Here is a 24091-nt window from a genome sequence, read left to right on the forward strand (position 1 = left end):
CTTCTTATTCTGAATTATGTGGATAGGAACTAGGAACAAACCCAGTAATTATTTCACTTAATAAATTTAAATATAACTTCCATCTGTTAAATTAATAAAATACTCCAAGGTCTGAAAACTTAAGAATTATTTGCAACTTTCAGATTGAGAATCCAAGTACATATATCATTACCATTTCTCCTGTATGTTAACTGTCAGGTAGTAAGTGATGATATGGCCCCTCTGAGGTTCACCATATGAACAAGTGGCAGAATCCCAGGGGGCATACGGGACCCACTTTCACCATGGTACTATGTCAATGCCAATCTTTGGTCACATGCCACAAGGCCCACAAATATTTCAATGACTAGCACACGGGGCAGGGAAACTTTACTGCTCTCAATCCATGTGAGTGACCCTCTCCAGGAATTCCTTCAAATGGAAGTGACAAGTCATCCCCACAGCTTATATGCCTCAGGCACATATAGTATTAAATGCCATAGGTATAATTTGTTCTTTTACATAACAAGGCTGAAAAGAGGTGAACCTTACCTATACTGTTATGATGGTCTGGCTTTTACAGGCAGCTCAGTTCTTTCTTAAAGCTATTTTATTTCTAAATAAAAGTAGTTTATTGTTTACTATAGTAAAGACAGACAAAGCAATTTCAAGGCCTTCAGGTAAACTGCTTTCTAAATTTTAGGGCATATTAGATACTATGATAAGTTAGAGCACCTACATATTGAAAATAATCAAAGTAGTTTACGAAATAAATCCAGGAGAACTAAAAATATATAAATTTGTACTATAAACATAGATATATTTAACATAGAAATTTTTTAAATTTAATGACATTTCTCCTATATGTTAGTAATGTGTAGCAAAACTATGAAGATTTTACTCTCAACAGTCACAAAGAAAGTATTTGTTCAACAGGAACATTATGTAACAACAAAATAAAAAAATAAAAAATTTGGCAGACACTGTGATCCTATTACTTTTTCCCTCTGAGACACTATGTTCTGAAAAACTCTTGATGCAAGCAATTCTATAGATAGAAGAAACAATAAAAAGCACATAGTTGTGCAAATTGTAGAAATCATTGCCTTAAAATTTCTACCAGACTCAGTAGTAATATTTAAACGTAATTCAGGGAAGAATTGCTCAAGCTAAAGAAACAAGTTCAGTAGGAACATGTCTTAAATGAAATCTTAGGAACTGGTTTAATGAAAAAGATAGTCTTCTACCTTTCAATAACGTACAAACTTGGTGACCAGCCTCCAGTCACTTTTAGCAAGGTGAAGCACCATGCAGCAGCCTGTATGCACAAGTGTGGTTAAGGTCTGGCCAGAACTCCATTTGCTATCATCAGAACTAAACAGGTCCAGGGCTTGTTTTTGGCTCCTATCAATAACACCATAAGGTGTTCAGATCAGCTCTGAGCCATCTTTGGTCCCAAGAACCTTTGACAGACAAAAATCTAGAAGTATCTTTTTAAAAAAAGATGAGGGAATTCAAGCTCAAGCAAGGCTGAGAGAAAATTTTTAGTCTTCAAACTAATAGGGTTAAAATCCATTTTTGTTTCTAAGGAAACAGAAGTACCTTACAAACTTATTTTACATCAACCAACAAAGAAACACTGAGTAAATAGTGCATGCCCCAACACTATGCCAAACTCTGAGGGTGAACAAAATTAGACTACCCTGGATAGCAGAGTTCAAAATCCAGCTGAAAGAGATTCTGGGTGAGTGGGAAATATAGACAAATAACTGATATGACTCCCTCTGCACTCAAGAGGTATGCATAACAGGAACAGAAAGAATGAAACTAAAATTTCTTCCAGAGCTTTAAGAAAGGAAATTAACTACTTGAGTAATGCCTTTAAGAGAACAGTTTCCAGAGAGAAGGGATGAGGAGATACAGAATTCCAGGCAGAAGTGTAGCATGAGAAAATTAAAAGGCATCTTCAGAAAACCACTGGTATTTAGTATGGCTGGCAGCTGGGGGCATGACGACAAGAGGCAAGAGATGAGAATAGAAAAGTAAAGGGAATGGACCATGTGAGCTAGCAAAGAAGCTTATACTTCATATGTAAACAATGTGGAGCCAGAGGTTTTTAGAACAGAGAAGGTACATTAACAGATCTTTGCTCAGAAGGATAACTGTGATGGTAGACCAAGTATTTGGTAGGTTGCATCAAATGTTCAGATTAGAAAAGATGAAGATTAGAATAGTGACAGAGAACAAATACGGATTTCAAAAGGCATTGGAATCAGAACTGACAGATTTGATAACCAATTTGATTTTGTAGATCAAAGAAAGATTCTGAAGACAGATAAAGTTTCTACTTTGTCTAATTGTGCAAATGATAACACCATTAACCAGAGAAATGATGATGTGAATTAAAAAAAATGGAGACCAGATAATATGAGTCTATTCTAAAGGCAATGAAAGTTATGTATGAAGATTAATCTTAGTAGGAAGAAATGAAATTAGAAGTGTGAAAAACTAATTAATTAGGAGGTTACTGTAAATGTAAGAAGGTGAGAACCTGGATTAGTGTAATAGAAAGTTAGCTCCAAAAGGGGCTTAAGACAACCTCCTCATTTTAATGATGAAGAAGCTAGGCCAACAGCTAGAAGCAGAGTTGAGACAAAATCTTCTAATTCCAAGTACAACATTCTCCATAACAAAGTGGTAACAGTAAGACTAGAGAAAAGAAGGAACACTTGTGACAGTAATTTTTAAGGAGGAACTGGCAGGACCAAATGAATAAATAATGACTAAGATGATTGGATCAGGTTAAGTCTGAGGTTCTGAGCTTGGCTGATGGGGAAGATGTATCATTGAGAACAAGAGCTGGGTCAGATCTCAGAATATTCTTCAACTCATAAATGATTCTTTTACATAGAAAAAATTTCCAACCCCAAATGAAAATATCTGAGAAGTTCCAAGAGGAGATATCCTAAAGATGTTTCTTGAGGGCCTATCATAGTAGTTTCAGATTGAAAGGCCTTGAGCCTACATGAGATATTGGATTAGAGGAAGCAGCACATAGATGACTTTGTTGGTGCCCAGGAAAAAACTTGAGACAAGGAGGAAAGGAGACAGAGAGAGGAAAGAAGAGATGAAAGAACAATTTCTGAGCACTTCTCTCTCACAAACAATTTTATGAATTCATCCTTCAGGTTTTCTTTTCAAAACTGTAAGAGTAAAATTCCAATAATTAAATCATCAGAATAACAGTATCCAAGATGGTACGGTATGACCAGTTTTTATAACCATGTGTTACCAGTAAGACATTCTTCAAATATGACACCTGAGTCTTGCCAACAATTTTTTTTCTTCAAGAAGAATGTTGGCATAAATCAATGTTATATCCCTTTTCTTTAATATGTGATGATTTGGCTTAGCTGATTAAGAGACTTCCACATCACACATACAAAATAAGGAATAAAAACTTAGAAAAACAAAACTCAAAAAAGATTAGTTTTACATTGGTGTCATTATTCAATATCATAAACTCAATATTCACACAGCCTGGTAGTAATGATTCCTTACTTGGGAACTCTTTCTTTATTATGTCATACCATAATATTTTAAAATTTTTTATCAGGAAATTTTCCCAAAATGAGCAAATAAGTGACAGCCTGGCCAGTGTTGAGCGATGGTTGGAGCATTGGCCCGAGGACTGAAGTGTCCCGCATTCAATTCAGGTCAAGGGCACATACCTCAGCTGCAAGTTCCCTGACCCTAGTTGGGGTGTGTGCAAGAGGCAACCAATCGATGTGTCTCTCTCTCACATGGATGTTTCTCTCTGTATCTCCCTCTCCCTTCCACTCTCTTTAAAAATCAATGGGAAAATATCCTTGGTGAGTTTTAACCAAAAAAATAAAAACAGCTATAAAAGTTTCTGTATATTATTTAGGAGCTAACAAAGTGCCTTGCAAATAGTAGAAACTCAACTATTGTTGAATTGAAATACACTTATTTAGTCTTTTTAAAATGATTTTAGAAAGAGAGAAAGGGAGAGAGACCCGAAACCTTGCATATCAAAAGAGAAATTAATAGTCAAGATGTCAACAGCAATACTTCATATTTAAATATATAGCTTTTCACCATACTATTGAATGTTCTGCCAAACCTAGACTACTGAGGAATCTTCTTTTGATAAAATTTAGGTTTTGCATGTTTTTCATAGCTGATCTTAACTATTGTGACAACACAGAATGTGATATTATAAGAAATATATATTTCAAACTTCCTCCACGGTTCCTGGCTCACAGCTCCTAAAACCCCTGTAATTTCCTAAGTGATTAGAGCATAGAAGTACCTTTTACCATAATATTTTTGTTCCTGGAACAGCTCCAGAAGGATAAATGAAAAAAGTTATTTTATTCATAGCAAGCCCCTTTCAACCACACCTGAGTTTTGGAAAGTCCCTAGATAACCAGTGGACAGGTGGCTGGTTGTCAGTGAAACATATCAGGTGATTACAACTTTCAGCCCTTCCCACCCCCAAAAGGGGGACTAGAGGTTGAATTAATTACCAATGGTCACAATTTAATCAATCATGCCTACATACTGAATACGCCATAAAAATCCCTAAAGTACAGAGTTCAGAGAGCATCTAGGTTGGTGAATCAGAACACGTCCACTTGCTGGAAGGGCAGCACACCCTAAAACTTCATAGGGATAAAAGTTCCTGTGCTTGGGACTCTTCCAGGTATAGGCCCAGCCCTATGTATCCTTCATGTGGCTGTTAATTTTTATCCTTTATACTAGTAGCCCATTTGCAGGAAGAATCCTGCAAGCGGCCATTGGGGCCGAGTGCGCTGCCACCGCCTTTGCGGGCCGCCGCGCCTGCACCCACTCGCCACTGCCACCTGCCCAGCTCCACCCCGCTCCGCCCCACTCCGCCCCGCCTGGGCTTTCCCTTTGGCAGCCACCTTGCTTTCCGCTTTTCCTCCCTCTTCCTTCTAAGTTGTCTTCAGTCTTCACTCCTCCCTCCCTCAGCGTATGCAAATTAGCCGTCATCTTTGTTGGGTAATTTGCATACTCGCCCTGATTGGCTGGTGGGCGTGGCTTTGTCATAGCAAAGGTGCGGTCAATTTGCATATTACTATTTTATTAGGTAGGGTATTCTTTGTAATAAACCAGTAATCTGGTAAGTAAACAGTTTTCCTGAGTTGTGAGGCATTCTAATAAATGATTGAATCTGAGGAGGGAGTCATGGGAACTTCTGATTTGAAGCCAAGTCAGAAAGAAGATGGGGACAACTAACTTGGGGACCCACACTTGTGTCTAGCATCTGAAGTGGGGTTAGGGGACAATCGTGTGGGACTGGGCTCTTAACCTGTGGAGTCTGTACCAACTCCAAGTAATTAGTGTCAAAACTGATTTAAACTGTAGGATACCCAGCTGATGTCAGAGAATTAGTATCGAAAAAAACACACACATTATCTGGTATCAGAAGTATTTTGGGGAGTGTTGGATGTAAGTGGACTTGTGAATAGAGAAACAGAATTTTCTCTTTCAGAAAATCTAGTTCCTAATACTATATTAAGTACCCTTACCAGAACCCAAACCATTTGAACCATTATAATCCACAATTTCTTAAATAAACTTGAAAGAAAAAAAAGTGAATTCCTTCAAAGAACTTTACTTGAAACTTCAATCAACATATCACATAAATCATAAAGTATAAAGTCAGCTATTAGCTATTAAGAATTACTTTTCTTCTAAAAGTTTCCATATAGGTTGACCTGAATTAGTCTGTATAAAAACTCAGGTAAACCTAATGTTCTTAAGTGGTCCATTTCTAAGGAATGTCAACCTAAGATCAAATTCTAATCACGGAAAATAAAGCTACTGCCCATCCAAGAACAGAATATCAATAATAATAAGCCAATCAATTCATAATTTATGAGGAAAAACAGTATTTTTTCTTTTAATATTGAATAATCTTTAAAACATAAAAATACTATCCAGTATCACAACACATTATAAGAGTTATTAATAACTGTTACATTTATATATTACTTAGTATGAAGCAGGCATCATTATAACAGCCTCAATTACATGAACTCTTAATTCTCATAACATACTGTGAAGCACGTACTTTTACTACCCCCATTGTACAGATGAGGCCACTGAGCAGAGAAGTTAAGAAATCACTACAGATCACCCAATTAGTTAAGTGGAAGTCTGGCTCCAGAGTTTGTGTGCTTTTAATCACCCCAGTTTCATTTCTTTATATTCCTCTTCTGGAAAAAGGGAATAGCATGTGTCAGGCTCAGAGACAAAAGAGCATAATGCATGTGAAGTTCAGTAAGGCTGGCTTAGAACAGAGGAAAGTAAGTTAAAGCTGAAGAAGAAGGAGGCAGGACCAAATCAAGCAGAACAGGTAAGCCCACAGTAAAAACAAACTGGACTTCCTCTCAAGGAAAAAAGGATTTTAAATACTCTGTGCTTTTGTGAATAGTTTGGAGGTAAAGAGGACACAGGGAGACTTAAGAGGTAGTTAAGAGGTCTTTGCAGTAATTTAAGAGATGATTATAATCTAAATTAGGATGGTGGCAGAGGGATGGCTCTGAAATACCATTAGGAAACAGTATCAACTGAACATGTGGTTAAGAAACAAGAGAAAGAAAAGCAAGAATGATTCTGTTTCTGGCTTGGATAACTGGGTGACCGTGGTGCCATCCACTGAGTTAAGAAAGAAAAGAAAAAGAAAAAAGACTGGGGTAGTTTTAGAAAAATTGAAGCTGAGCGTACTGTGGTGTTGTCTAAATGGGGATGTCCGCAAGGCATTTTGATGAATTTGTACTTAGAAGGAAGATATGGACTGAGATAGAGATATGAAAATATTTAGAAATTGAAAATGCAAGAATAGAGGAGAGAATAGAACTCAAGGACATCATTTAAGAAAAAGGATACCACAGTATTAATAATGTATACTACATTATCTCATGCTTAACACTGCTAAGTGGCTTCCAATTATTTCACTCTGGTCTCCCCACTAAGTTCACTGAAAGCTGTTATACCTCCTATAGACCTTTGCAATTCCACAACTTTTAGAATATTAATGACTGTTTGAGGTACTTAACCAACTGAGATATGGAGAACAGATAAATACAATATTCTTGATTTTAGGAAAATCCTTTTATTAAAATCCTTTAATCTTCCATTTTTTTCTCTGGGCTTTCGCTCTCTCTGTACTTGTTGCACTAATTGCTCTAACCCAGACAACTGATAATATAGGAGTTATGTAATGGTTCAGTGATCTACTCTCTCATACTCAACACCTAATAGCAAATTAATTTAAGAGGAAAACAGAGGAGAGTGGTACTCATTTAAAATAAAAGACAAAATTTGTTCTACAGAATTTTACTACTATGATATAAATTTTATTATAGTTTTATATTATACTGTCAAATCACAAAATACTTGCTGTTTTGGCTCTCAGTCTTTTCCACACTCACTGATGTCCCTGATCTCTCAAACTGTACCCTTTTCCCCTTCCTCCCTTCCTCCCTTCCTCTCTTCCTTCCAGACAATATCAAGCTTCCAGAAATTTATGAACACTCTAGCCCAGTGGTCGGCAAACTCATTAGTCAACAGCCAAATATCAACAGTACGATTGAAATTTCTTTTGAGAGCCAACTTTTTTAAACTTAAACTATATAGGTAGGTACATTGTTATTAACTTAATTAGGGTTCTCCTAAGCTGGCCTTTGCTAAAAACTCAAGGGGCCAAAGAGCCACATGTGGCTCGCGAGCCGCAGTTTGCTGACCACTGCTCTAGCCTAAGGCCAAACCTCTCTTCTTTGCATTCTCCAAGCACATCTCTATACTATAGACATGACATTCATCCCATACCACTTTGTATGGTAACTTTTCTGTAGTGTGTGATTTAAAGAGCTTAGGGCATGGAATCATACATCTATTACACTAAGTCACAGAGCTAATAAGTTATACCCACATGTTACCAGTTTTTGCATATGCAAGTTGGAAATAATAAATCTAACACAACAGAATCGTTTTAATGATAAATGAGATCACATAACTAAGTTACCTAGCACAGTGTCAGCACCCACTTCATGCTCAATGTCAGTTCCTACATCAAAACTATAAACTTTTCTTAAAGGAGTATGAAAGAAATCTGTGGCTAGATACTTCAATTAGAACATTCATGAAGGACACAAGAATATGACTTTTGGAGAGGAACCAAGATGGCGGCATAGTTAAACAACTAATCTGCTGCCTCACACAACAATTTCAAAAATACAACTAAAAGACAAAAACGTCTACCACCCAGAACCACGGGAAAGCTGGCTGAGTGGAAGATTTACAACTAAGAAGAGAAAGGAGCACAATCGCTGAAAAGCTGAGGTACGGAGGCACGCGAATGTGCCACACTAAAAGCAAGATATTAATCATAGGGATGTGGGGGGAAGGGTAAGGACTCTATACTTTCCACTCAAACCTAAAACTGCTCTAAAAAATAAAGTCCATTATGTTTTTTAAAATACTTTTAAACCATTCATTTCATCAATCTTTCTCATAGAAGTAGGGAGATGAGGACCCGGAAAGCAGTCTTCCTATCCCTTAATATGGGCAGTACTTTATACATCTTAATACTATTATTATACTATTGATTAGCATTATCAATTGAGATTCTCAATTAGCAACAAAATACACCATACTCATATTAGCTAAACAAATATAACACTGAATAATTCAACAGTGGTGAAAACAACCAACTAGCCTGAAAGTGAAATATAAAAAGGCCTTTCAAGAAATTACTTTCAATCTATTATTGGTAAATATCCTCAAAATGGCTATTGAAAAAAGTAAAAGAAAGGAGAAAGAGCTTAAGAGGTAAAACTGTAGCTAACCTCAATAAATACCTAAAAATCATCTATTCCCTCTAGTTTAAAAAGTAGCTTCTCTTAATAGGAGGAAAGGAAAATAAATAGTGAAACAGGGTTGATATTAAAATGGAGTGGTCCTGCTTGGGGCACATAGTAGAAATTTAATAAATATGTACTATCCTAATTTCACATAAGGTGCACATTTAAATATAAGGTATAATGTACAGCCATTTACTTGATATCAAAACACATATAATTTCCAGAAAAAATAAGAAAACATTCCTCTAATTCCCATTCAGAATCTAACAACTAGCCATATTATTAACTTTATGTCTAAGATTAGAACTTTGTTAGCTGCTATAGATCTTTAAAAAAAACACTATTCAGGTATCACCTGAAAGAAGTTCATAAATGGTTTCATAAATTCACAGAAAGCGGTATCTATATTATTTGGCACATAAATGGAAAAATATTTCTATTTTTTGTAAAAAAATCAAAGAAACATTACCCAAAGAAGCATTAGTGTCACATTATTTTCTTAAAAAGTAACTCATTAAGAGGTTTCTATAAAAACATATTTTACAAGTATGTGGGATGTGTTTGTTTCTCTACTGAAACAAGAACTAACTTGAGAGAAGAGCATATTAACAAGTTCTGAAGAGAGAGGTAATTAGCATATTGGAAACTAACATTTTTGGCACATGGCACCTATAGCAAGAATGTCTATCCTCCAGTAATGAGTCATACGCTAGGCTGCCTTTCTATATATTGTGAAGCAATATTTCAGCAAAAGGAGCAGCAGGGAAGAATGCAACATATGAATAATAACTTGGACAACTTCCCAGGAAGAAATCATAGTGAAGTTAGGTCTGAGAAAGTTAGATAGCATTTACTACAAATTACACTAACATTATCTTTTCTTAATCACTCTTACTCTTTAGTTAACAGCAGAGAGGAAGTTTTCCTTTCTTTAATAGAATTTAGTAATACAGAATAAGGTTATACAAGTATTAGCTTGGTTTTAATTTTTGTGAAAGTGAATTACCTAATGAATCATTCTAAATTATTTTATGATGACATTTATGAAAAGTTCTCACCTGTCACATACCCACCCCAGCACACACACACAAGGACACCAGAAGGCAAACACTCTGCTTTACCTTCTGCTGAAAAGTCTGCAACCTCCAACGCTTGAGGTCCATACACGAAGCCCTCCTGGAATCTATGAACACAGCAGAGGCAAAAGGCAGAGAAGTTTATGTAGATTTAAAGTTACACTGCCCAAAACATAAAATGCCAAATGACTATCACAAGTCTACATATCTGCCAAGGAAATCAGATTTTAGCTTTGACGATGAGCAAATCAACAATATGTTGATAATTTTCAGAGTTCATTATATATTATGCAGCTAATTATAAGGAGGGAAAAGTTGAGCCTTAACTAATTTATATTCTCACCAACAGAAGTGATTTACACTATGAGAAATGCTAACAGACCAACTATGTATAAATTCACATATGCTGAAAGTAACAATTTAATTTTTAAAAGTATCTGAAGGAGGCAATACATATATGAGAAATATAAAAGAAATTAAATGGAAAAATATACTTCACAAAATGAAAGTTACCTACAACTCAAGGTACATTCTTTCTTAGGACCAGAGAGTGTTGGGAATATAAGAAAAACAATTAGAAACAGACCTGGAAATGGACAAAAGCAGAGGGAAGAAGGGAAAAGTAGAACTGTAAAGACAGTCTAATGCCAAGATTTAATTTAAGTCTGACAATACTGTTGAAATGAGCAAGGTATACTACATATGCTGAGCAGTATGGGGGAAATCTACCTTGTTCCAATATTATAAAATAAATATAAGTATGAAACTTGAAAAGCTTTTCAGAACACATTCATGTAAAAAAAAATTAAGGATTTAACCAGGTAAAATATTTAGATCTCAGATTTCATCTCTTCCTTTTCTGATGACAAAAATAAAAGATTACAAAATACAGCTGGTATGTAAGAAAAGAAATCAGATAATTTTTAGTAGTTCTTAAATTTAAGAGGGGCAGATAATCTTTATGTAATATTTAGAAATCCTTGAAAATATAAATCAAATTAGGAAAGAGGGAACAAAGTATTATCTTAAAACATGATGGTATGTCAAGAAAGAAATATACACCACCCCCAACTTTGCAGGGGCCTGAACCCTCACCCCTTCTGAGAGAAGTCTCCTGCCCCCATGGCTGCTTAACTTCCCATGCCCAGCTCAAATCGGGACCCGGGTAACAGACAGGGACTTGGCCGACAGCAGCTGCCCTCTCACTCCAACAAGACTTGTCTGAGTTGTCTTGTACCCATGGTGTGGGGAAGTGGGTTTTTGATATCTAAATCCAGCCTACCACCAGGAATGCTCAGGGCCTACTCAAGAAGGCAAATAATCCTTTCCACTAATATTTACAGGGTAAAATAAGATTGTTGTTAGAGTAATAAATTTGATAGTAAAATAGTAGTCATGTTTTCAGGCTAATTTAAATTGGCTAATTGAAATAAGCGAATATTCTAGAAAAATTAATTGTACTGGACAAAAAGGTGTTCCTAAAGTGTTAACTAAAATTTTTATTGGTAGTTCATCTCATGATAAAATTGCATAACATGTAATGAACCTAAAGCAGTCATATTATAGTGCAAAAAATTAAAATTTAAAAGCTATCAAGACTACATTATAAAATTTTCAAAAGCCTCCTAATATTTAAATCAAAAAAGGGGGGGATAGTAGAAGAATATCATGTAAGGAAAAATATCCTGTAAGTAAATTACATCTAAAAAATTTGTACTTTAGAAAATTAATTGTAATGCTAACAGCAAGACACCCATGAAAAACACACATGGTGTCAAAACAAGCCTGAGGAAAATCATTTGGGCAAAAAATGAAAAAGGATCCCAAGTCAAATTTATAGAAAATATTCCTTTATTAACTTTTGGTCGAGAATATGTCTGTATATTTTCAGAAAACAACTCCGAGACCATGTGGATTCCTGCAACAGAGAGGAATTGACAGGACTACTCCAGCCATGAAGACAGAAGAGAAGCAGTCCAGAGATGGAAGACGCTGACGTGGCCTTCCCATACTAGCAGTTAGCAGCTGTGCGTCACTGCAGGTTGCCCAGGACCAAACCAAGTCGGACCTGCATTACCACCATTTGTCCACCATCCAGAACTGAAATATCACTGCTGACATGTACACATAAGGAACTGTTTGACATTGAAATTGGGTCTCAAAAGAACTGTTGGCCCAGAAAGAAACTCACTACAGACTGATTAATTTGCCTTTCAGCATAACCATTATTGCTTATCTCATTTTCGGTTCTTATAAGTGTATTTCTAGTAGGACATGATCTCACTCATCTAGGAGAAATGATGAACAACATAGACTGATGAACAAGAACAGACCCAGAGACAAGGAGGCATGGATCAGACTGTCGGACCTCAGAGGGAGGGTAGGGGAGGGTGAGGATAAAGGGGAGAGATCAACCAAAGGACTTGTGTGCATACACATGAGCCTAACCAGTGGTCAAGGACAACAGGGGGGTGGGGGCATGCGTGGGGAGGGGTGTGGGATGGGAATGGGGGAATGAGGACAAATATGTGATACCTTAATCAATAAAAAAATTTAAACAACAACAACAACAAAAAAGAAATATACTATTATTATACATTGGCCCTGAAGTCAGGTGGCTTGAGTTCAAGTTCCAGCTAAATCACCTAATAGCTTTGTGACATCAGGCATGTCTCTTAACCTCTCATTACAACCAGAGGTTGTTCAATGAGAACTTCATCATCTCTCAGATTTATACTGAATAGCAAATAAAATAAGGTATTAAAAATCACGGAATGTTATATTTTGCAAAAACTTAAATCAGTGCATTTGACTTAAATTAACAATTTGAAAGTTAACTAAGAATAGAGGGAATACAGAGTGCCAAGCTAAGGAATTTGGGTTACTGTGTAGGGAAGGAAGCTCAAAGAAGCAAAAAGGCAGAGTTTACCAAAAGAGTCTAGAGTAGTCATCAGGACTAAATGATAACCAGAAGGTCACAGTCCCCAAGAGATAGTTTTATCATATTACTAATTTAGCAATTTGCCTAGCACTATCTATCTCAAATGTATCTTCTCTTAATTCCCAAAACAACCTTATAGGTTACCCTCCTCTAAGGCAATGCTTGTGACAGTCTAAGCTAAGATCTGAGACACAATAACTATTTGTATATTGCATGTATTTCTAAAAACCAAAGACATAAGAGCCCACCCAATAAATTAATAATGGCAGCAAAGGCTTATATAGGATGTATGATGGGCCAGACAGTTTTAACAGCTCTACAGGTATTAATTCATTTATAACTCTGAGATAGGTACTATTATTATCCTCATTTTACAAATGAAGAAACTAAGACACAGGAAGCTTAAGAAACTTTTGATCCCAGTCTGGCTGGCATGGCTCAGTGGTTGAGCATCAACCTATGAACTAAGAGGTCATGGTTCGATTCCCAGGCAGAGCACATGCCTGGGTTGCAGGCTCAATCCCTAGTAGGGGACATGCAGGAGGCAGCCGGTCAATGATTCTCTCTCATCATTGATGTTTCTATCTCTCTCTCTCTCTCCCCCTTCCTCTCTGAAATCAATAAAAATATATATAAATAATTTTTAAAAAATAAAAAATAAATAGCCCAGCCAGTGTGGCTCAGTGGTTGAGCATCGGTCCATGAACCAAGGTTGCAGGCTCAAACCCCAGTAAGGGCGTGCAGGAGGCAGCCAATCGATGTTTCTCTCTCATCAATGTTTCCATCTCTTTACCCCTCTACCTTCCTCTCTCTAAAATCAATAAAAACATATTTGAAAAGAAGAAACTTGGCTAAATGCACATAGCCAGAGGTGACAGACCTGCAATACAAACACAGACTGTCTACTTCTAGAGCCACACTTTTAGTCACTATAACATCTAGTCTATAGAATTAAAATCACACAAACCAGGCACTTATCTATATGTAAGAAACCAAACAATTATAAATGGTTTTAAGTATTCAAGCACAGTATATATTTTTTTCTTTAGCATGTGCAATATCACCTGAGAAAAGTCAAATTCAAATGATTGTTTTACAAAATATGTTTTTCTCACCACATATTTAGGATATCTCAGATGAATAACTACATCCATAAGAGGTTAGTAAAAATAGTAATAATAATAGAGTCTAAACAAGAAAGTCATTCTAGGGGGAAAATTAACTGAATGCTATGACTACTGTCCTTATCCAGATCTTCTCAAACCTCAAAAGAAATATATTACTACTAGTAGCCCTATGCACAAATTCGTGCGCCAGTAGGTCACTGCTGCCCTCCTATAGCTTGCTGCCCTGCCCCCTCCTGTAGCTCTCCACCGCCTGCTTGTAGTTCGCTGCCCCACCCTCCTGCAGATCCGTGATCAGGTCGTTATGCTGTTACGCCTCAGGGCGTAGTGGATAATTAGCATATTCCTCTCTTATTATATAGGATGATAGCATAGGTATGTTCAGGCAACTCTATAAGACGTCCATGAATGGATATAACATAAAACCAAACAAGTGCCATGAAACAGAGGCACAAAGTATTTTAATTAGAATAAAAAATGTCCCAACAGGGAAGATTTGGTTGGTATATTTAATGCAAAGAACAACAACAACAAAAAAAAGAGTATAAAATTCCCTTCTATGGGAATATTTAAAAATGCAGAATTTTTTATCTATATGGAAGTTCATGTTTAATCCTATTTGAAAGCAAGAGAGGTGAGTGTTAGTGACCTAAGTCTTCCTCACCCAGAAATGAATGTCTTAGTCCTACAACCCCAGCCATTAAACAATCATCCTTTAGTTACCTGGAAACTGAAGGTCCTTGACTGTGTCCCAGAACTCAGTCTATGCCAATACGGACAGCATTATTGAGAAGGTAACACAGAACAGGGTTTTCACAATGTAAATTCTATAGCCCTGTTCTCAATGGTGAGAAACACAGCAGAACTCTGTGAAAGCAAGATCGTTCTCAGAGGCCCAATCAGCCCTTAGAGTCAAGGAACCTCTGCCAATAACTTGCCCAAGTGCCTCCTTCACCCCACCCCAATCCCAATTCTTCAGAATAGAAATTTCCAACAAGAACTTTGTGAAATACAAGAGCTAATGCTTGCATACACACCAAAACAGAAGCAACTTCTCAAAGGAAGATGCTATCCTTAACTAATTAAAGGAAGAAATAATTAGTAAGAGAAAGGGGCATGATAAAATAGCTCTTATCTATCAAAACAGAATTAAATTACTTTTATCCTCCCCTTCTAAATAAGCCTGCAAAAATAAAAGAAGAAAACAATAAAAGATACACTTTCCACTCTGGCATTATGCAATGGGTAAACTATTTTTCGTTTTTATGTCATCTCAAGTGAGCCTACAATTTGGTCCCAGCTTCTGGAAAATCAACTCAACTACCATCCTGGCCTCTTCTCTCAGGTGGCCTTCACCCCACTCATCCAAGTAGTCACTGAATCCTATCTTTCTCCTAAATACTCCTTGAACTTTTCATCCCAGCCTTCCTACTTTTCTACTCCCACAACTGCCGCTAGGAAACAGGTCCTCCACTTCTCACCTGGACCTCTCCAATAGCCTTCCTGCTTCCATTCTCATCCCCTCTTGTCCTCTCCACTATCCACAATGCTGCAAAACTGATCATGACAGTCCCCTCTATGAGGCTACACACCAAACTGTTAGCAGTTTATTAGTTAGTGGTTATTTCTAGTGAATACCTACGTTTTTGTATTACTTGTTTGCATTTTACAAGCATGTGTCCCTTTTACATTAAAAAAAAAAAAAAAGTGCCCTAGCCGGTTTGGCTCAGTGGATAGAGCGTTGGCCTGCGGACTGAAGGGTCCCAGGTTCGATTCTGGTCAAGGGCATGTACCTTGGTTGCGGGCACATCCTCAGTAGGGGGTGTTGCAGGAGGCAGCTGATCGATGTTTCTCTCTCATTGATGTTTCTAACGCTCTATCCCTCTCTCTTTCTCTCTCTGTAAAAAAATCAATAAAATATATATTTTTAAAAAGTTTATTATTTCCATTTTGCGAACTATTGGGACTCCATTCCATTTAGAATCTATTACTATACCACTTCTCCATCAGATTAAAGTCCAAATTCTTTAGCCAGGTATGTAATGATCATACTCAGCCTTTCTCAAATGTATTTCCAACCTCCACCGTAAGTACTTACTCTAGCCATCCTGAATTACTTGCTGTGCATTTCTTTATATCATAATTTTATACATTTTGTTTCTCTTGGGTAGAATAGAGATACAACAATAATCTTGAGTCTGTCCCTAATAATCAACCTGCCTTCCACTAATAGTTATAGTAAATCATTAATCTAAGAAGAATAAAGAATAAATATACCCTATCTCTTCTTTTTTTTTTTTTTTTTTTCAAATTATAAGAGAAAGTTTATTTTAAAAGTTACAGGGGTAGTAGAAGTGAGCCAACTGGGCTGCATGGGCCCAGAAAACAAGTTATAGAAGCCAGAGAAGGGCCCTTGGAGTTTAGGAAAGAGAAAGGCAAAGGCAATGTAAAGGGGTGGGGGGAGAGTAGGAAAGGTGCACCAATATACCTCATCTTGCAGTATGCCATTGTAACCTACAGTCCCACAGTTATACCAACAAACTAAATTTTTCCTCCTAATCAAGGAAACTGATGCTTTTAAAAGGATAAAATAAGATAATGCTTTGCATCCTTAGCCTAAGTGATGATATGGCAGGAGGCATAATGCAAAATGCTAAATTTGGGTAGGAGATGGGACAGTAGAGAAAAATAGGGTAAGGACCCTGGATAAATTTACAGCACAACTTGTCACAGAGTGGAATAGTTTAATCTGAAGTGTTATAAAATTTTGTATCAAGTAAAGCATAATTAACTTCGAAAATAGTTGGCCACTTTAAAAGCACATAATTGGCCCTAACTGGTTTGGCTCAGTGGATAAGAGCATCGGCCTTCGGACTGAAGGGTCCCAAGTTCGATTCCGGTCAAGGGCATGTACCTTGGTTGCAGGCATATCCCCAGTAGGGGGTGTTGCAGGAGGCAGCTGATCGATATTTCCCTAAAAGCACATAATTGGCTTTACCTTCCTTATTTTTTTTCTACTATGTAACAAGAACAATCCAATGTAAATTATAGACTATAAGCAACTTAATGAGATCTCTTCTTTTATTATAAATCACACATAACTCTCTTTCATATCATATAAAACACATAAATATAACCCAGCCTGGCTGGCGTGGTTCAGTGGTTGAGTGTCAATTCAATCTATAAACCAGAAAGTCATAGTTCAATTCCCAGTGAGGCAGCTGATCAATGATTCTCATTCTCATTCTCATTCTCTCTCTCTCTCTCTCTCTCTCTCTCTCTCTCTCATTCTCATTCTCTCTCTCTCTTTTTCTCTCTCTCCCTCCCTCTCTCCCTCTCCCTCTCTCTCTCTCTCCCCCTCTTCCTCTCTGAAATCAATAAAAATATATTTTTAAAAGAAAAGAAATATAACCCAGATTTTTAAAAATATAAACCAAACACATGGGAAAAAAATCAAAACTTCTCCTTTGTTGATTGTGTAATTGGGTCAGATGAAATTAGCAAACAGCATTACCAATCCAGATTTCTACCTACAGAAATAAATCAAGAAAAATATAGGAAAAGAGGATGGGGATAAAGATAATTCAATATGTTACAATGATTGAGAAGCAAATCTAAGGATTTTCATACATTTTTTGTGCTACATTATATAATCTTGGTTCCATTAAAAAGAATAAAATTATAATGTTCTTTGCTGAAATAATGATATTATGGTTATGCAAGAGAATGTGTTTATTTTTAGGAGATGCATGCTGAAATATTAAAGGCTATTGTGCCATAATGATTGCATCTTACTTTCAAGTGGCTCACAAATACATACATACATATATACATATATATATACACACACACATACATATATATATGTATATATATATGTATGTTATGTATATGCAAATACATTTACAGAAAAATCAAATGTAGCAATCTGTTAACTGCCTAATCAGACTCTGGGATGGAAAACTACAGCCCAGACGAAATCCAGCCATGCCTGTTTTTGTAAATAAACTTTTATTAGAACACTGCCAATGCCCATTCATTTGCCTGTTGTCTATGGCTGCTTTCTCACTACAACTACAGAATTATGAGTAGTTATGACAGGGACCACATGGCCTTCAAAACCTAAAATATTTACTGGTCCTTTACAGAAAATATCTGGCCTTTTACAGAAAAAAAATTTTGCTAACTCCTGATCTAGACAATGGATATAAAGGTGATCATAGGACTAAGTCTATAAACTTCTGTATGTTAGAAAGTTTTTATAATCAAAAGTTGAAAATTTTACAATTTTATATATGAATCTTCTCACTTCTCAAGAATATAGATAAATACAGAAACAGATCATTGAAAGAGAGCTTGGACACAATCATAATAATGATACACTAAAAAGTTATTATGCCAGTTTCAGTGCAAAAGGAACAACTTTTTAAGACAGAAACTTGGTGTCTTAAACACTCTTACCCTAATAGGAATTTATCCTATAGAAATACAAAGTGTAAAAAGATTAATAGCAGTGTTTGTTATCTGCCAAACACTGGTTCAAGCACTTCACAAGTTACATAATCCTCACAACAATCCTATCAGGTAAGTACTATTATCCCCATTTCACAGATGAGGAAACTAAGACACAGAGTTAATTTGCCCGTCACACAGCTAATAAGTGGTATAGCTGGGATTATGAATCCAGATAATACAATTTCAAAGCCCAATCTTTTTTTTTTTTTATGTAGAAAGGCAATTTATTCCATTACAGTATAAGCACTAACATAGTTATTCATGGAGAATAATAGCAGGCCTGCTGTTGAAACAGGTCACCCAAAACAGAGATGTATCAAACTAGTGGTCAAGTATTAACTCCTAAAAATAAAAAAGCAACTCTTATCCAAGATTAATTTACTTATAAAAACAAATACAAGCTATCAATTCACCCTTCTCAACTTAACTGAATAGTCTACCTCTTTACAACTTGGTGGTCCCAAGTTTTTTTTTTAAAAAAAAACATTTCACATAAAGGAAAAAAATAATATGAAAACAGCTCAAGAAATACACTAACAGCCCTAGCTGGTTTGGCTCAGTGGATAGAGCGTCAGCCTGTGGACTGAAAGGTCCCAGGTTCGATTTCAGTCAAGGGCACAGGAGATTGAGCCCACAACCCAGGCCTGTGCAGGAGGCAGCTGATCAATTCTCTATCATCATTGATGTTTCTCTCTCTCCCTCTCCCTTCCTCTCTAAAATCAATAAAAAATGTATTTTAAAAAAGAAGAAATACACTAACAAGCAAAAATATATGGAAAAGAGAAACACGTAATTTTGACTTAACTCACAAAATTGAGAGGAGACTGGTCTACACAGGAAAATGTGCATCCTGGAAAGTCAGGTGTGAAGATTTTATTTTGTTGTTGTTAATCCTCACCTGAGGATATCTTTCCATTGATTTTTAGAGGGAATGGAAGGGAGGCGGATAGACAGAGACAGAGAAACATCAATGTGAGAGAGACACATTGATTGGTTGCCTCCCACATGTACCCAGACCGGAACTGGGAATCGAGCCTACAACTGAGGTGCAAGGTACATGCCCTTGACTGGAATCAACGCGGCTGATGCCCTATGCACTGAGCCGAACTGACTAGGGCTATTTTAATTTTATTTTTGTAAAACCTAAGCGATTGCAGAGAAGCAAGCAAGCTTCTAATTTAAAAAACTTCCCATGACCAACAAAATATACCAAAAACATAGAGCAATAGTTTGGGGTTCTGAGAAAAAAATATTCTTAATATAGAATTCTATATTCAGCCAAACAATCAATCAAGTATGAGGACATGCAAGAACTCAGAAAATCTACACATCCTATATGAAAAAGTTACTAAAAAAAAAAAAATCAACTAAACAAACAAAAAGGAATCCAACAAAAAACACACATGGGATATTAAGAAACACTATTAGCTGACTATGCCCAGAAGACTTCCCTTAGGCCTTAAAACTTAGATTATTTCAAAAAGCACTTATTTACACACAAGATTACACTTCCTTCTCTAAGGGTCTCAATACCCTAATTCGTTCAGCAATAAATAACTTTCATAATCATAGTATTTTAAGACTATTGAACGGTTTCCAATATTCAGTTTTTAGAATAAACCCATAGACAAAAAGCAATGAATAAACCAGGATGCTATAAAAATTACACTTTAAAAATTGGGAGACAGAGAAAAAAAGAGTAAGAGAAATGTGTTACTTTCTTTAATATTCATATCAGGAAGGTCCATATAATATCCTGATAAATTAAGAAAAAGAAATTGAAGTTTATAATTTAAAGTCATAAAAGTATTTACCATAAGTTAAAAAAAAAAAAAAGGTAAGAAATTTCAAGGTTGAGATGGGAAAAGGGAAAATAGGAAGTAGTGAGATTTCACAAAATTGCTCAACTTTTCTAATGGAAAGTCAACAGAAACTGCCGAAAGTGGATAAATCAAGAAACAGAATTATTTGTATACTAGAGGCCTGGTGCACAAAATTTCGTACACTGGGGGGGAAGAGGGGCAGTCCCTCAGCCCGGCCTGCACCCTCTCACAGTTTCAGACCCCTTGCTCCTTACCGCCCACCTGCAGCAGAGGCAGGAGAGGATCCTGCCACTACCACTGCACTCGCCAGCCGTGAGTCCGGCTTCTGGCTGAGTGGTGGTCCCCATGGGAGCGCACTGACCACCAGAGGGCAGCTCCTGCATTGAGCATTTGCCTTCTGGTGGTCAGTGCATGTCATAGCGACCGGTCATTCTGCCATTCAGTAGATTTGCATATTAGAATTTTATTATATAGGATACTTTAAAATAATTTATTATATAGGATACTTTAAACACCAGCAAAACTTTAAGCACAAACAGTTAACACTAGTTTCCTTTGAGAAGTGAAGGAGGCTTGGGAGTGGACAGTAAGAAGGCTTTTACTTTTACTTTTAAGTACAATTATACTGTTGGCAGTTTTTTTTAAATCATTTGCTACTATTATCTGACAAAATTTAATAGCATAAAAACATTCCTATTTTGATACAAATATGCTATAAAAATCAAAAAATTGCTGAGAAATTAGTTAACAGAACTGACTTTCTAAGTTACACAAGTTCACATTACACACAGAGTGGGGCAAAAGTAGGTTTATAGTTGTGAATAAACAAAATGCAAAATTTATTCTTATATTATTTTTTAATTATTGTATTATTTTCCATATGGACAACTGTAAACCTACAATGACAATATATAACTTTTCAGAAGGAAGGTCATTTTTTTTTTAATTTGCACCTAAATCCAAAACAATAGGACTCACTCAGTGTTTAAATAACTCTTAAAATGAAACTATAATAATTACATTGCGAAAGGAAAAGGGGAAGAGGAAACTAACTTTTGTAAAAAGTAACATACTTTGTGCCTCAAACTGCTTGGTACTTTTACGGGTGAGCTTACTTAACAATCACAACAAAAATTATAACTTTCTACAGAAAGAGACAATTAACCCAAGTATACGGCCAAAATTTTGCCTTATTTTTTTAACAGCCATGGATTTACCTTTCTGTCCTAATGTAAATATCTACAAATATCTGCAAAACAGTTTGCTATGACAGGCTTTGGTCTGTGGTCACAGAACAAAACTAGGGTAGCTGGCCTACTTGGTAATTAAAGCTATCTGCTAATCACATTCATCTTGGTAACTGAGCCTCACTGAAATAATATTTTTAAATAGATAATGCACAACAGGTTAAAGCCTCTATAGGGAGGGAGTGTTTTTCCTTTAGAAAGACTTCATATATTAGAAATTCAAAACATTTTTAAAAGAATAGCAATTATTTGAGGATTTCACAGGTTTTTATTTCTCTTTGATCAATCACCGACTTCTGGGTAAGAACTCAAACCCTCAATAAAAACTACTGCTGCACACTTGTATCCTGAATTACATCCTGTCTGCTCTCTTGAGACTCTCTTTTATCCTGCACAATGCATGCTCAAAACAGCTATTACAGGAACTGTTGAACTATCAGCTATTTATAAATGGTCAAAAATCTTTAAATAGCTTTGTCAGCTACCTCTTTATGGTTCTAGACCAAAAAAACTACCTGATTTTAAAGACACAGTCACACTAGTATTTAAAAATATTTAAATGCTCTCTGAAAAACAAGTGTCTTGTTCTTTGTGTTTTGGAATCCAAAAGCAGCACTAACATTACACAGTCACAACATGACAAGATAAGGAACAAGTTGATCTTTAAAACCCCATTAGCCAAATACTCTGACTCTATTCATTTACCACCAAGAAAACTTCAAATTCTAATGTACTGCCTAAGTCTTCTACATTGATGCTTAACCTTCACTGCACTACTTGAGCATTTTATAAAACGAATACACAATTTAACATATTAATTTCTTTATCCAGCATATCCATTTCAAAAATATAGTACACAAAAATAAAAATTCTTAATTCATCAAAAATCTTCCCTGCCCATTGGCCTGCCCAAGGTTGATTCCCAGTCAAGGTTGCAGGTTCAATGCAGTGGTCAGCAAACTGCGGCTGGTGAGCCACATGCGGCTCTTTGGCCCCTTGAGTTTTTAGCAAAGGCCAGCTTAGGAGTACCCTAATTAAGTTAATAACAATGTACCTACCTATATAGTTTTTAAGTTTAAAAAATTTGGCTCTCAAAAGAAATTTCAATCGTTGTACTGTTGATATTTGGCTCTGTTGACTAATGAGTTTGCCGACCACTGCCTGGCCTGCTTTTGGGGGGAGGGGGGCAGGGCAGCGGGGTGGGAGGCAACCAATGTGTCTCTCTCACATCCATGTCTGTCTTGGTCTCTCTCTCTCTCTCTCTCTCTCTCTCTCTCTCTCTCTCTAAGTGTCTCTCTCTCTCTCTCTCTCTCTCTCTCTCTCTCTCTCTCTCTCTCTGTCTTCCTCCTCTCCCTCCCACTCTCTCTAATAAGCAATGGAAAAAATATTCTCCGGTAAGGATTAAAAACACAACAACCTCCCCATAGGTCTGTCTACTTTTTGCCTATCAAAAACTCAGAGACAAGCCTTTCACATGCTGCTAAACCAGTAACTTGCACTTCCTACAGCAAACTAATGATTTAGAACTCATTTTTATGTACTAATAATTATTTTTAAAGCCATAACATTTATCTTCTTTATTCTCAGCTCCCTGTCTCTAGTCTTTGAAATTTTTTATTTCATACAGCACCATATTAGCAAATCATTTCAAACCATTACTTCCAAGGGTAAGCAACTTCTAGGAATTTAATTTACAGCTATACTAATACACACAAAATACTGTACCTACTAGGATATTCACTGCAGTGTTAGTACTAGCAAAAGACTGGAGACGGCCTAAATGTCCATCAAGAAGGACAAATTCAATAGAATACAATGAAACTATTAAGAGGAACTAGGCATCTCAGTACATAAGATACATAATAATCTTCCCGTTGTATTTAAAACTAGAGCGAAAGTCGTGTACTACCATTTATCACTAAACACACAGCCCCCAAGAAAACCTCTCTAAAAAGAAAAACCAAGTTGCTTCTAGAATGGGGAAAAGGTGGCTGGCAAAGGGAAGGCTACATTACATTATATATCTTTTTATGCACATGCATTTATTATGCATTCTTTTTGTTTTTTTACAAAATGTTTTTTGAAAAAGTAATCAGATACCCTTGATTCCACTCACAAATTGAGTTTTTCAGTTCCAGCCTCAAATTTTCACCTATTACTTGAAAGGTATCTTTCCTATTTCATTTGTCCACACCGTCATTTACACATTTTTATTAAAAGGTCACTCCATGGATTTGAGAATTCTGTGTTGCCAAACCACTCATTCCAAAAACTCTAAACCTGTGCATTCCAATATTATAGCTACTAGCCACTTTCTCAGACACACTAATCATGCCTCTTGAGCCACATGTGACTAGTGGCTACCATATTGGACAGCACAAATGTGTTCTCATCACTGCAGAAATAATAACATCACTGCTCTAATCTAAGGGTTGGCAAACTAGTCTGCAGGGCCAAATCCAGCCCATCAC

General features: G+C 36.3%; 1 protein-coding gene across 2 annotated transcripts in view; it reads right to left on the reverse strand.

Annotated features, from left to right (window-relative positions):
• Positions 1-24091, reverse strand: part of CDK19 (cyclin dependent kinase 19) — a 116371-nt gene that overhangs the window by 86806 nt on the left and 5474 nt on the right. Inside the window, exon 3 of one of the 2 annotated variants that reach the window (XM_054721656.1) lies at positions 10016-10077. The exons of the other annotated variant lie outside the window; for it this stretch is intronic. Within the exon in view, the coding sequence (XP_054577631.1) occupies positions 10016-10077 (62 nt within the window). The remainder of the gene's footprint in view (positions 1-10015; positions 10078-24091) is intronic. 2 annotated transcript variants of the gene reach the window in all.

The sequence above is a fragment of the Eptesicus fuscus genome, chromosome 10 (assembly GCF_027574615.1).
Source record: "Eptesicus fuscus isolate TK198812 chromosome 10, DD_ASM_mEF_20220401, whole genome shotgun sequence".
Taxonomy (NCBI): domain Eukaryota; kingdom Metazoa; phylum Chordata; class Mammalia; order Chiroptera; family Vespertilionidae; genus Eptesicus; species Eptesicus fuscus.